The 12901-nt window shown below is 41.7% G+C and overlaps 1 protein-coding gene across 5 annotated transcripts in view; it reads right to left on the reverse strand.

Annotated features, from left to right (window-relative positions):
* The window catches only part of ap1g1 (adaptor related protein complex 1 subunit gamma 1), a 143238-nt gene that overhangs the window by 10690 nt on the left and 119647 nt on the right, over positions 1–12901 (reverse strand). For 3 of the 5 annotated variants that reach the window (XM_070898107.1, XM_070898104.1, XM_070898105.1), the window contains 2 exons: positions 9123–9146; positions 1420–1521 (listed from right to left, as the gene is read on the reverse strand). In XM_070898107.1, the coding sequence (XP_070754208.1) occupies positions 1420–1521; positions 9123–9146 (126 nt within the window). Of the gene's footprint in view, positions 1–1419; positions 1522–8425; positions 8520–9122; positions 9147–12901 lie in introns of those variants that run through there. The other 2 variants (XM_070898106.1, XM_070898108.1) reach the window with 2 other exon arrangements.

Genomic DNA, 12901 nt, shown 5'->3' on the forward strand with positions numbered 1-12901 from the left:
GGAAAGGTGCTATATAAACGCAAGTCTTTTTATTGCAAAATCTGGTCCATTATCTTTCTCGGCAGTCCGCTTAATACAAACTAGAGCTAAAATGTATATTCATCTTTAATAGATGATTTGTAGTTTAATTTACATTACTTGAACTTAGATGGGATAAACCAAGTTGGTGAATTTAAAGTGGTGTTTAAATAAATTAGTCTTTATTGCGGCCAAGGTCAAAAATTCACAATTTTTAAATCACTCAAAAGGAAACAGTCTCATGCTCTAATGACGGGTTGCCTTGAAAATTCAAGCCCTTCCTGTGGATCAGTAAGTGTGACAAGTTAGGTCGAGTCCCAGATATCCCTCCTGCGTACATGTTGAAGCAGACAGGAGAAAAGTTATGCGTCTGGTACATTAGTTGTATCTACGACAAGTCAGACCATATCTATTCTATTTAATCACCTCAGGGACATCAATGTGCAAAAGAGTACTAGAATTGTATAGTGGGGTAACAGGACATAAATTTATAGTTTAGATTCTCGACACAATGAGCTTTCATCTTTGCTGGACAATCACAAGGGACACAGAACAGAAGCCAGAAGGAAGAAACACTCTGGGCCACTGGTATACACAGAAGTGACTGTTGCAGGGCAACACTGGATAGACCTGCGAATGGATCACCTGCTCTCCCTGGCAGGAAGAGAAACAGGAACAAATAATTCCAGCACACAAAGGACTTGTAATATTGTAACTTTTAAATGGACATCGAGTTACTGATGTCTACGTCTACATGTTACCATAATCAAGGCTGTGAATTTTAAAAGAAGCCCATCACATTAACAGGAATGTACTTTTCCTTTCAACATAAAATTTGACCAGGGCTTCCGAGCAGCAAGATGGATGGCAGTAGAGGCACTGCAATTATATTCATGGCTTTATGGAGGAAATATTCCAGGATTACCACTACGAATTGGTACTGTGACTTGGATGGGGTTTGCTCGGGCTCACTTTCAATGTTCAGACATCACTTGGGTGAGAACTGTAAAATAAATCAGTGCACATGGAACTATACAGGTGCAATGTCCCGAATCCGGAACTCTGAAAACCAGACTGAGGCAAAACCTGAAATCCGGCAAGGATTCGGTCAAGGATTCCAGATTTCAGACAAGAAAATCAAGTCTGAAATCCTTGACCGAATCTGTGCCGGATTTCGGACCTCACCGCTCAAAGTCCAGCACGGATTCGGCCAAGGATTCCAGATTTCAGACTATTGATTTTCTTGTCAGAAATCTGCAAAAACCCCAAAACCAGAACGGATTCGGTCCCGAGGATTCCAGATTTCGGATGTTGTACCTGTACCTAGATGCTTTCATAAGAGAAATATTCCAAAGAATAAAATTTGACCATTCACTTGAATTCCAGCAAAAAAAACCATACCTGCAGCTAGATCATTGAAAACAGTCTGTGATGCTAAACCATCCAACAAAAATGGTGTCTGTGAAAATTGGGGTGCTTGGACACTTAATGGCATGGTGCCACCTGTAAACAAAAAACACAATTTAGTTGATCTTTCAAAAATATTTACTGAAGTTGCACCCATGAAATAGCCATCTTCTTAGCATAAAATATTGTCATTGTAGTTTTTACACAATTATGGAAATATTTTGTCTTTTCTGACTTTGCAAATGTTAATTTTTAGTATTCTAGGTCATACTACACAAAACATGCATTTGTTTAACATTTTCAGAGGTATTTATATTGTAACTATTATAAAACAACTGCGTAAGATTGTCATTTATCTATGGGTGTATTCATTTTTAAAATAAAGCTACCCTCCATACAGCGTGGGCAAGCAAAACAATTAGGGCTATGTGGCATAGTGCATTAACAGATTGCCATTCACCTTCTGGATTCAAATCCAAGATGCACTGGGAACCAACCCAAAACATTAACTGCGTTTCTCTCCCCACAGATGCTGCCTGACGTACTGAGCGTTTCCAGTATTTTCTGTTTTTATTTCAAATTTTCAGCATCCGCATAATTTTTCTTTGGTGCTTTGATGATTAATGCAGGTGTGCAAATAATACAATCATGGCCCCAACTAATTCAGTTCCTGCAGGGCCAATGCTCAATGGGTGGTAAACTTGGTATGTGGAGGCCAAGTTTATCCAAAAACTGAGGAACTGTGTATGTAAAAAGGTGAATGCCTTTTTTCCGATTTGTAATTCTCCCTCAGCAATGACCTCTGCATGATGAAGGACCTGTCCAAATAAGATCCGTGGCGGAGAAGAGTTTACTCTCAACGTCACGCCTCTCTGTTTTTAAAATCTGATAGCCAAGCATGTTATTTGGACATGTGGTCTAAAGTTGTTACTCACATGTCTGAATAAAGGATGAATAGCTATGAAATTGTAAACTCAAGCCTTGCAAAAATTAATTTTCATGGCATTTCATTTTAGATGCAAACCAAAACGAAGGGTGCTTTATCTTGTAGTATGCCAGGTTCAATCACCTGTTGAAATTGGGGTTTAAGAGGTAGCATATCTTCATTGTTCTATTTACAATTCTAATTTCTCAAGCATGACCCCCAACTGAGTGCTGTTCAAGAGAAAGGGAACGAGAGTATATCAAGCCTGATGGAATTGCATATTATGACCTTGCTGTCTGCCATGACTATCAGCTTACTCAATGTGTAGCAAGAATTTTTTTAGTAGGAAAATCCACCCAGCACTGTCTAGCATCTCCAAAAATAAAAATGTCTAGTGAGATCTCAGGAAGTTACACCTGAGTAAACAGCCAGGAAAGAGTTGGGACAAAGGAATGCAGCTTTTGGCAGGAGCCAATTAAGATGGCTTCAGTCTTTCCAATCTTCAGTTAGATAAGGTTCTGGTTCATCCATGACTTGGTGGTGACCAAGCAGTCTGACAACATTGTGGTGGTTATGGATTTTAGGATGAAGTACATGGTAGAACTACCACTGAAAAATGTGTGGGGGAGCAGCTCAAGATCATTCCACATATGTTCCTCAAATGACACCCTTTTCTGGGGTGAAGTTTTGAAGAACGGAAGTCAAAAGGATTATGCCCCTGCGTTCAACCATTCTACAATAGGCCAAAAAAAGCATGAGTCTCAATTCCCTGTAGACCCAGGCCTCTGTATTTGGTTTACCCGCTGGAGTGCGAGTACTCCACAACATAGGCAAGTGCAACTTACTTTCAAGATGCATTTCTCCACAGTAAATCGGATAAAATATCTGTGGACATGTGCTAGTTATAACAGGTAATGTACAGGCTACAAGTGGAGCCTTTCCTGGAAGCCAACACAATCCTGACCACTTCCGAAGGAGACAACTTTGAATTTGGTCACAAGCTACAATAACCCAATCTTGCAACATCAACTCACTACATAGGCAGGACTTTTGACATACCTAGCAGAACCACAGGGAATGTTAGCAGATTATCTCCTTTATGTAACATTCCAAAACTCAATGATAATAAATAAAACCTATTTTTGTGACAAAGAAATGGAATAAAAACTTTAACTGCCTCTCTGGCTAACAATATGCAGACTTACAACCACTGAGATGCAGATAGGTAATAATTTAATGAAATCCTAGATGCAAAGTGCAATTCAAGCAGCAGAGAAACATTTCACTGAAGAGAACACATGGGTCTCAATTACTGCAGACCCATTTATATTGAGTTTACCAACTGGACTGATTATGGACCAGTTATCCTACAATAAACAGCCGTTTACTAGATCAAACTACTGCCCTTCGCCCAACCTGTCATTCCTGGCCATCATCATTCTGGACTAATGACCAGTGAGTGCAGCAGTGTCTTCCTGCCTAAACCACATACCAGAGGTTCTCAACCAAGGGTTCGTAGACCCAAAGAGATTTAAGGGGGTTCGCTAGCTGGTTTATCCCACCAAGGTACAGGACAGACTACTGATGTTTATGGCATAAACATTAGTTGTCTCCCCTGTATATTGAGACAAGTGGAATAGTCTTAGCTACAAAGACTGTGTATGCACAGATTCTTGCTGTTGTCAGCCAAAACTGCTCACTATTCCAGGATCATTCTGGAATTCAAAGATAACCCCTGGCTCCTATTCTCTACTGCTAACCGTCTTAAATCCCTCTCCCGTCTCCACCACACTCGCCTCCAACAACAAGTGCGAGGAGCTAAAGGACTTTTGTCTCAAAGATTGAGACCATTCAATCAGCTGTCTCTGCCACTGCCCTTTCTTCCACTAGCTCACCGGGCCAAATTTCATGAGGTTTCCCCCCCCCTTCCCTAGCCCTGAACTCTATTATCTCTCCAATTTCTCTCTCATCTCCCCTCTTGACCTCTCCATGCTCATCTTGTCCATGAGACCCACTTCCTACTCCCTTGACCCTATTCCCACTAAACTGCTGACCACCCAACTTCCTTTGTTGGCTGACATTGTTAACGGTTCTCTCCCCTTAGGTACTGTCCCCCCTCCTTCAAATCTGCCATAATCACCCCTCTCCTCAGAAAACCAACCCTTGACTGGGCTACCGCCCCATATCCAACCTCCCTTTCCTCTCCAAAGTCCCCGAGTGTGTTGTCTCCTCCAAAATATGTGCCATCTTTCCCGGAACTCCATGTTTGAATCCCTTCAATCTGGTTTCTGCCGCTGCCACAGTACCGAAACGGCTCTCAAAGTCACAAATGACATCCTTGTTTACAAATCTCTCCATGGCCTCACTCCTCCCTATCTCTAATCTCCTTCAGTCTCACAACCTCCTCCAGAGATGTCTGCACTCCAGCATCCCTGATTATAACTGCTCAACCATTGGTGGTTGTGCCTTCGGCTGCCTAGGCCGCAAGCTCTGGAACTCCCTACTTAAACTGCTCCGTCTCTCTTTCCTTCTTTAAGACGCTCCTTAAAACCTACCTCTTTGACCAAGCTTTTGATCATCTGCTGTGATGTGTCTTATAACACTCCTGTGAACGCCTTGGGATGTTTTACTATGTTAAAGGCGCTATATAAATACAAGTTGTTGTCGTTGTTGGACACCATTTGCGGGTCATTGACTTTTACACAGTATTCATCTGTACAGCGTCATTTATCTAAGTTTTTTTTGATCCAGCCCTACCCGCTGCTACATTCCATTCGCCGCTTTTAACTAGTCAAATACTTTGAAACAGGTTGTAATTGAGCATATGGATTGAGAGCAGAGTATTTTCAGGAGCCAAGAATGCTTGAAAGGTCCCCACTTAGTCTTTCAAAAGCAGACCAAAGTACCTTAATTGGTCCACAAAGTTCTCAGAACCAACCAGACACGTGGCCGAATACCAGTCAGTCAGGGGTCTTTATTACAGGGCAATGTGCCGTTTCCTGCCTGAGGAGATATTAGGGCAGGTGACCAAAAGCTTGGTGAAAGAGGTGGGTTTTAAGGAGCATCTTGAAGAAGGATAGAGATGTTGAGAAGCAGAGAGGTTTAAGAATGGAATTTCAGAGCTTAGGGCCCTTCAACTGCCAATGGCGGAGCGATTAAAATATCAGGGATGCTCAAGAGGCCAGAATTGGAGAAGCGCAAATGTTGGGAAGGTTGTAGATCTGGAGAAGGTTATAGAAATAGGGAGGGGTAAACCCATGGAAGGATTTGAACACAAGACTGAGAATTAAAAAAATTGATTTATTGCTTAACTGTGAGCCAATCTATGTCAGCGACCACAGGGGTGATGGATGTATGAGACTTGGTGTGAGTTAGGACATAGGCAGTTTTGGATGACCTCCAGTTTAAGAAGTTGTGAGGCTGACCAGGAGTGCATTGGAATAGTCAAGTCTAGAGGTAGCAAAGCCATGGATGAGGGTTTCAGCAGATGAACTGAGGCAGGGCGGAGTCAGGCAATGTTAAGGAGGTAGAAATAGGCAGTCTTAGTGATGGCACAGATACGAGGTCAGAAGCTAATTTCGGGGTCAAATACAACATCAAGGTTGCAGCAGTCTGGTTCAGCCTCAGCCAGTTGCCAGGGAGAAAGATGGATTCGGTGGTTAAGGAACAGTTTGTGGTGGACAATGGCTTCGGTCTTGCCAATATTTAGCTGGAGGAAATTTCTACTCATCCAATACTGGATGTTGGACAAGCAATGTGACAATTTAGAGATAGGAGGGATCGAAAGAGGAGGAGTTGAGAGATAACTGGGTGTCGTCAAGGTATATGTGGAAACGAACGCTATGTTTTCTGATGATGCTGCTGAGGGGCAGCATAGAGATAAGAAATAGGAAGGGGCCAAGAATAGTACCTTGGGGCACACCAGAGATAACTGTGCAGGAGTGGGAAGGGAAGCCATTGCAGGAGATTCTCTGGCTACGACTGGCGATATAAGAACAGAACCGAGCAAGTACAGACCCACCCAGCTGGACAACCATGGAGAGGCGTTGGAGGAGGATGTGGTGGTCAGTGTCAAAGGCTGCAGACAGGTCGTGAAGGAATAGTTTACCATTGTCACAGCCACATAGCATGTAATTTGTGATTTTGATAAGAGCCGTTTTGGTACTGTAGCAGGAGCTGAAATCCGATTGGAGGGGTGCAAACAAGGAGATCCGGGAAAGCTGGGCACAGATTTGGAAAGCGCCAGCATGATCAAGGAGTGCAGAGGAAATGATGGTTGGAGATGGGTCGGCAAGTTTGCAAAGACGGAGGGGTCAAAAAGTTGATTTTTTGATGAACGGGGTGATGACGGCAGATTTGAAGGTGAGGTCATTACCCGAGGAGAGAAGCGTTAACAATAACATGGGAGCCAGGAAGGGAAGTTGGGTGGTCAGCAGTTTGATGGCATAGGTCGAGGAAGCTGGAAGTGGGTCTCAGGGACAAGATAAGTTTGGAGCAGGCAGGAGGCGAGACAGGAGAGCAGCTAGAGAAATATATGAATATGTGCTAGAGGAATTCAGATATCAGGCTAGGGGAAGGGAGGGAAGCGGCAGGGGCAGCTGAATGGATGGTCTCAATCTTAAATGACGAAGAAGTCCATGAGCTCCTCAAACATCTTGTTGGGAGGCGAGGGTGGCGGAGGCAGGGGAGAGAAGTTTAAGAAGATGGTTTACAGTAGAGAAAAGAAGCCGGAGGTTAACTTTGATCCTGGAATAGTGAGCAGTTTTGGCAGACAAGAGCAGGATCGGATTGTGCTTCCAACCAAATCTGGCAATGAATGGTTAAGTCAGTTGTTCAGGTAAGCTACTAAATGATCCAATTCTCTTCCATCCTGCTAGAGCGCCAGAGGATATGGAACAAGGCAGATTAGGGTCCAGCATATTCTGGATTTAAACACGAACTATTATTGCAATGAATCGTTTCTATCTCAGGGGTTTTAAAGTTGTGTGACAATGAGTCTTCCATAAGGTCTCACCAACGCAGACTCCATAAAGATTTTGGCTGATGCATCATACCTAAAGTACAACTCTCTATGCTTCTTAATTAAGCTCCAGAGCACAAGTAGGTGACCGGTTATGTATTGGTTCATCCTGCAAAATCCTACATTTAACACTCACTTAATCAACCTCTCCTACATCTCTTAACATGTCATTATCATCCAAGTCCACAGCCATTTCTAACACTTCCTTAAGTCCTTCCAGTCAGGTTTCCATTCTGCCCATGGAACAGAAATTGCCAGTGTCAAATTTGGCAATGACATCCTGTGTGAGAGTATGACTTATTGTTCCCCCTCGTCCTCAGAGGTTCAACACCCTCGGCTATTCGATCTTCCTTTATCACATCATTTCCACGGTTCATCTTCACTATACCATATCCTCCTAGTTACATGCTTCGACACTACAACTAGGTGTCTTCTCACACCTGCATGGTCACCTCTGGCATACCCAAGGTTACAAAGCTTTGTCCCCTCTTATTAATCATCTACATGTTACTCCTGGGTAACATCAGCAGCAAACTACTTACAGCAACAAGGCCAGACTCAGCTTTCACATATGCCAACAGCTAGTTCTACCTCTTTTCCACTACCTTCAACACTAAGACAATTGCCTACACTGTTCAGCTGCCTTTCAGACATCAATTTTAATGAAATTTACTCTAGTTCAAGCAAAACAGAAATCATAATTTTTGAATTCTCGCCAGAACTAATATGAGCTTTTAGCTCCACAAACCTACAAAGCTGTTAGTTATAAATCCGGTGATGAAACCACTCGACAGCCAGTTGTCCTGTAGCACGTGTAGTAATGTCATACTTTTTATTTTTCGATCTAGTTTGCTGGCTAGCATTTAAAAAAAATTTATTTTAAAAAGAAAAATGGATTACCCATGCAACGTCAATGAGGGGGAAAACAAATTTACATCTGTTCCACAAATGCAAAAGTTTAAATTCAGAATGATATGGCAAAAGAATCTTCACTTTAAAAGTAACATTTTCATGCAAAATGATAAGGGCTCCTTCAAATTTTTGAGCCTTTGTTGAAAGAAGTACAATTCATCTGGATGTCTGTCACTCAATTCAATTGCCTGCCTTATTCGCTGCAGGTGCTCAGGCAGCAGTAGGGACACAATTGGCCTTAATAGGGACAAAGAATTAAAAAAAATATCAGCTAGGATTATTGCATCAAATCATTATTTACTAATTCCCGCTTAAAACTGTACATGCAGAAGTCAGACAGATAGGCTGAGTTGGGATGCCATTCGTGTTTTTGAATTGACCATCAATCAAACCTAGATTTTTCAATACTGGCAGAGTTTAGACCAAAGTGGTTAGTGGTGGGCATTACAGACTCAATGAAATTGTGCTGTTTCCACCCAATGTTCTGAGGTCATCTCACTGTATTGCTCCAAGTGCAGATTTTGACTGCCACATCCTATAGATAGATGTGGAAAACTTAAGTGGAATTTAACAGGAAGGTAACATTTAAAGGGGAGTATTAGCATTGGGAGACGAATCATATCTTTCCAAGAGCCAGCACAGGCACAATGGCCCAAATGGCCTCCCCTCCTGCTGTATGTCAGACAGATTTCTTTTAAAATGTTCCTGAGCTAATGCTACTCCATCATTTACTGATGTTCATTCTTCCATCCAAAAGGCAACATTATTAAATTTAATTTAGCATTTTATTTCCATTTGCAAAATTCCCCATTTCTATTGCATGCCCTAGATTCAGGTTACCTGAAAATGGTTTCTGCATCGGATCTATATGTAAATAAGAAAAAAGGGTCCAGTGGTACTTCACTCAGCACTTCCTCATAGTTGGACAAGATAAGACGATGTGATGCAAGGTGCCTTTTTTTCCATCAGGCACACTGACCCAAGGATTAGAAGACACCCGAGACACTTCAACATAATTTGGTCAGCCAGCACATGTGTTAAAGGGAACAATTATGGCTTCTGAAATGGCATACAAAAATGAGGGGGTGCTCACCATAATGCAAATGGAGTGTCCGAGTAGCACTTCAGATGCAGTGTCCTTGTTTAGTAGGGACACTGAGGAGGATGCCCATTGAAGAAATTAAGATCTTTACTTCCAGGTGGCCTTCTCTCTCATAAGATCACCTCACACAAGTGCCTTACTTTATTCAGGTAACTTATTCTTCAATGGGGATCGTGCCCCCCAAACTGAGAAGCATTGTGACACTCCATGGGTGGTCAACTGCCCTTCAAAGGTTACTAGCACCTGATTCTCTCCCTCCCCCCTGTAAATCTGATAACCTCGGGGACCCCCTGGTGGAATGCCTAAAATTCAACACTACAATTGGGTAGTAAAACCAGCGTTTTCCTCCCACCAAAAATTCTAGGAAATCATCAAGTAATTCGACTGTAGCCCAGTCATCTTCAATTAACCCACCACTTTTACCCTGCAGTTTCAACTTCCTTTTTAACCAATTACTGTGAATAGTTAAGTTAAGTTTTGTTATGCTCTTCTCTCAAACCCTATTTACACATACATTTTTAAGCCTGCTTTAACAGTTTCTAAACTGTTTGTAATGATCTTCCTCCTCACTCTAAGCTTGAAGGCTTTGCTTAGATTATTTTCCTCGTCCATTTTAATTCCGCTGGTCATAATTGAGTAGTTTGTTTACATAAGAATTAGGAGCAGTAGGCCATTCAGCCCCTCGAGCCTGCTCTGCCATTCAATGAGATCATGACTGATTTACCTCAACTCCACTTTCCTGCACTATCCCCATATCCCTCGATTTCCTTAATATCCAAAAATCTAGCAATCTCAGTCTTGAATATATTCAAAGACTGAGCCTCTGGGGTAGAGAATTCCAAAGATTCACCACCCTCTGAGTGAAGAAGTTTCTCAGTCCTAAATTGCCAGCCCCTTATTCTGAGATTGTGACCCCTGGTTCTAGACTCCTCAGCCAGAGGAAACAGTCTCCCTGCATCTACCCTGCAAGAATTTTGTATGCTTCAATGAGATCACCTCTCCTTCGAAACTCGAGAATATAGGCCTAGTCTACTCATCTCTCCTCATTACGACAATCCCACCAGCCCAGGAACCAATCTGGTGAACCTTCATTGTACTCCCTCGATGGCAAGTATATACTTTTAGGTAAGGAGAACAAAACTGTACACAATGCTCCAGGTTCGGTTTCACCAGGGCACTTTCGCCAAAAAATGAATTTCTAGCCCTATGTACTTGTTTAATTTCTCTGCCATTTCCTTATTCCCCATTATAATTTCTCCTGTTTCGGCCTGTAGTTTACGCTTATTTTTCTTTGGACCATACTTGCTGACACACTTAATGATCTAGGTTTTACATTCAGCGGCAAATGAACATTGCCAGCTATTCATTATACTTACTTGCCCACAGATTTTCTACAGGCTTTTGTACTGGAACTTGCATTGACTAGGAATACATTTCAGTACAACACTCTCTGCAGGAGATCGCCTTAATCATTGAAGAATCCTTACTGAGGCAGCGCAGTCACAACCAGGAAGTGCAAGTTAGAATAGTTAATTCAATGCCAAAATCATGCACAGAAAGTAAAATAAAAAATGGGAAAGAAAGATGGCATTACGAGCAATGAGACAGAAAAAGTAAAAAAAATATTTTTTTTGAATCTCCAACATTAAATCTGAAGGTATGAGACCTCACTTGTAAAAGTTAATTTTCAGTACCAGCGAAGTTATTTGGCAGTAATTAAAACTTATCACTAATGTTCCCGCCAAGCTGCATGCATTTGAATAGGACATTTCAGGCACACACGAAATTTTGAATGGGTCGCGCAACAGATTAAAGGGGGAACACTGCTCATCACGCTGTTAATTTACGTAAACCGAAATGGACAAACTTCAACTTTTCCTGGCAAGTTTAGTGGGCATCACACAAGAACCGCAACTGTACATGTTCCATGTGCTTCAATGTCTAGTTTCTTGGCGAGATAATGTTATAGCGAAGCTTGAGGAGCAAGGCAACTCTGATGGCAACTTCCTGATTTTCACATTTAACTGCGCATGTGCGATCGACTGAAGTTGCTGTCCAATTTACTCAATGATGCAAAGTGTTGATAGCCTCACTTATTTTTAGTGCAATATCTAAGCCTCTTAATATCTTCACACTTAATAGGTTTTACATTTTTCCTTGAGTAGACTATTTCAAAGCAATATTTAATTTATTTTAGTTTCCTTATTCAACTGAAAATATTTTTGCGCCCTGGTCCTTACTGCCAATAATTGGCAGGTGAACACAATTTTTTATGGCACATAATTTGCTATGAAAATAACGGTGAGGCAAATAGCACTCATTGTTATTCAAATGCAAATGATACAGCAACTGCAGGCAAGGGCAGATGCGCAGCTAAACACGAAAATTTAAAAGTTGTCAAGAGATGTGCTGCTCCGCTGTTAGGAATATAGGAACGGAGTAGGCCATTCAGCCACTTGAGCCTGTTCTGCCATCCAACAGGATCATGGCTGATATGTATCCCAATTCCATTCACCTGCTTTAACTCCACATCCCTTTAAACCCTTGGCTAGCAAAAATCTATTGCTCAGATTTAAAATTATTAACTGAGCTAGCATCTGTTGCTTTTTGTGGGAGTGTACACCACACTTCTACCACCCTTTGCATGAAAAAGTGTTTCCTAACTTCTCTGCTGAATGGTCTGGCTCTGATTTTAAGTTTATGTCCCCTCGTCCTAGAGCCCCCTACCAATGGAAAAGATTTCTCTCCATCTACCCCATCAATTCCTTTCAAAATCTGAAAAATCTCAATCAAATTAACCGTCTGTTATTCCAGGGAGTACACGACTAGTTTATGTAATCTCTCCTTATAATCTAACCCTTGGAGCCCTGGTAACATTCTGGTAAATCTGCACTGCGCTCTTTCCAAAGCCAATATATCCTTTCTACAATGCACTGCCCAGAATACTCCAGATATGGTCCTAGCCCTCTAGATATAAAGGCCATTAGCCTGAGTATTTTTTGACTACTACATTTTAAATGATCAGTGTACATGGACCCTTAAATCGCTTTGGATTCCCACTATTCCTAGCTTTTCACCATTTAAATACTCAGATCTATCCTTTTTTGATCTAAAATGTATGACCTCACACTTACTTGCATTGATATTCATCTGCCACCGTTTTACCCACTCAATCAATGCCTCTTTGTAATTTTATGCTCCTGTCTACACTACTTACTATACCAACACTCAAGTCATCTGCAAGCTTGGCTACATGCTTCTCTATTGTTATCCAAGTCATTAATATAGCAATTATTGATGCCGCAGCACAGATCCATGTGGGACACCACTAGTCACTTCCTTCCAATTCAATACATACCCAATACCCCTGCTCTGTCTACCATCTGACCAAGCTCCTAACCAGGTCAATAATTTGCCTTCAATACCATGAGCTTTAATTTTAGTTAACAGTCTTAGGTGGAACCTTAATCAAATGCCTTCTGGAAGTTCATATAAACTATATCCACAGACATTTCCA

This window comes from Pristiophorus japonicus, chromosome 13, assembly GCF_044704955.1.
Source record: "Pristiophorus japonicus isolate sPriJap1 chromosome 13, sPriJap1.hap1, whole genome shotgun sequence".
Classification (NCBI taxonomy): Eukaryota; Metazoa; Chordata; class Chondrichthyes; family Pristiophoridae; genus Pristiophorus; species Pristiophorus japonicus.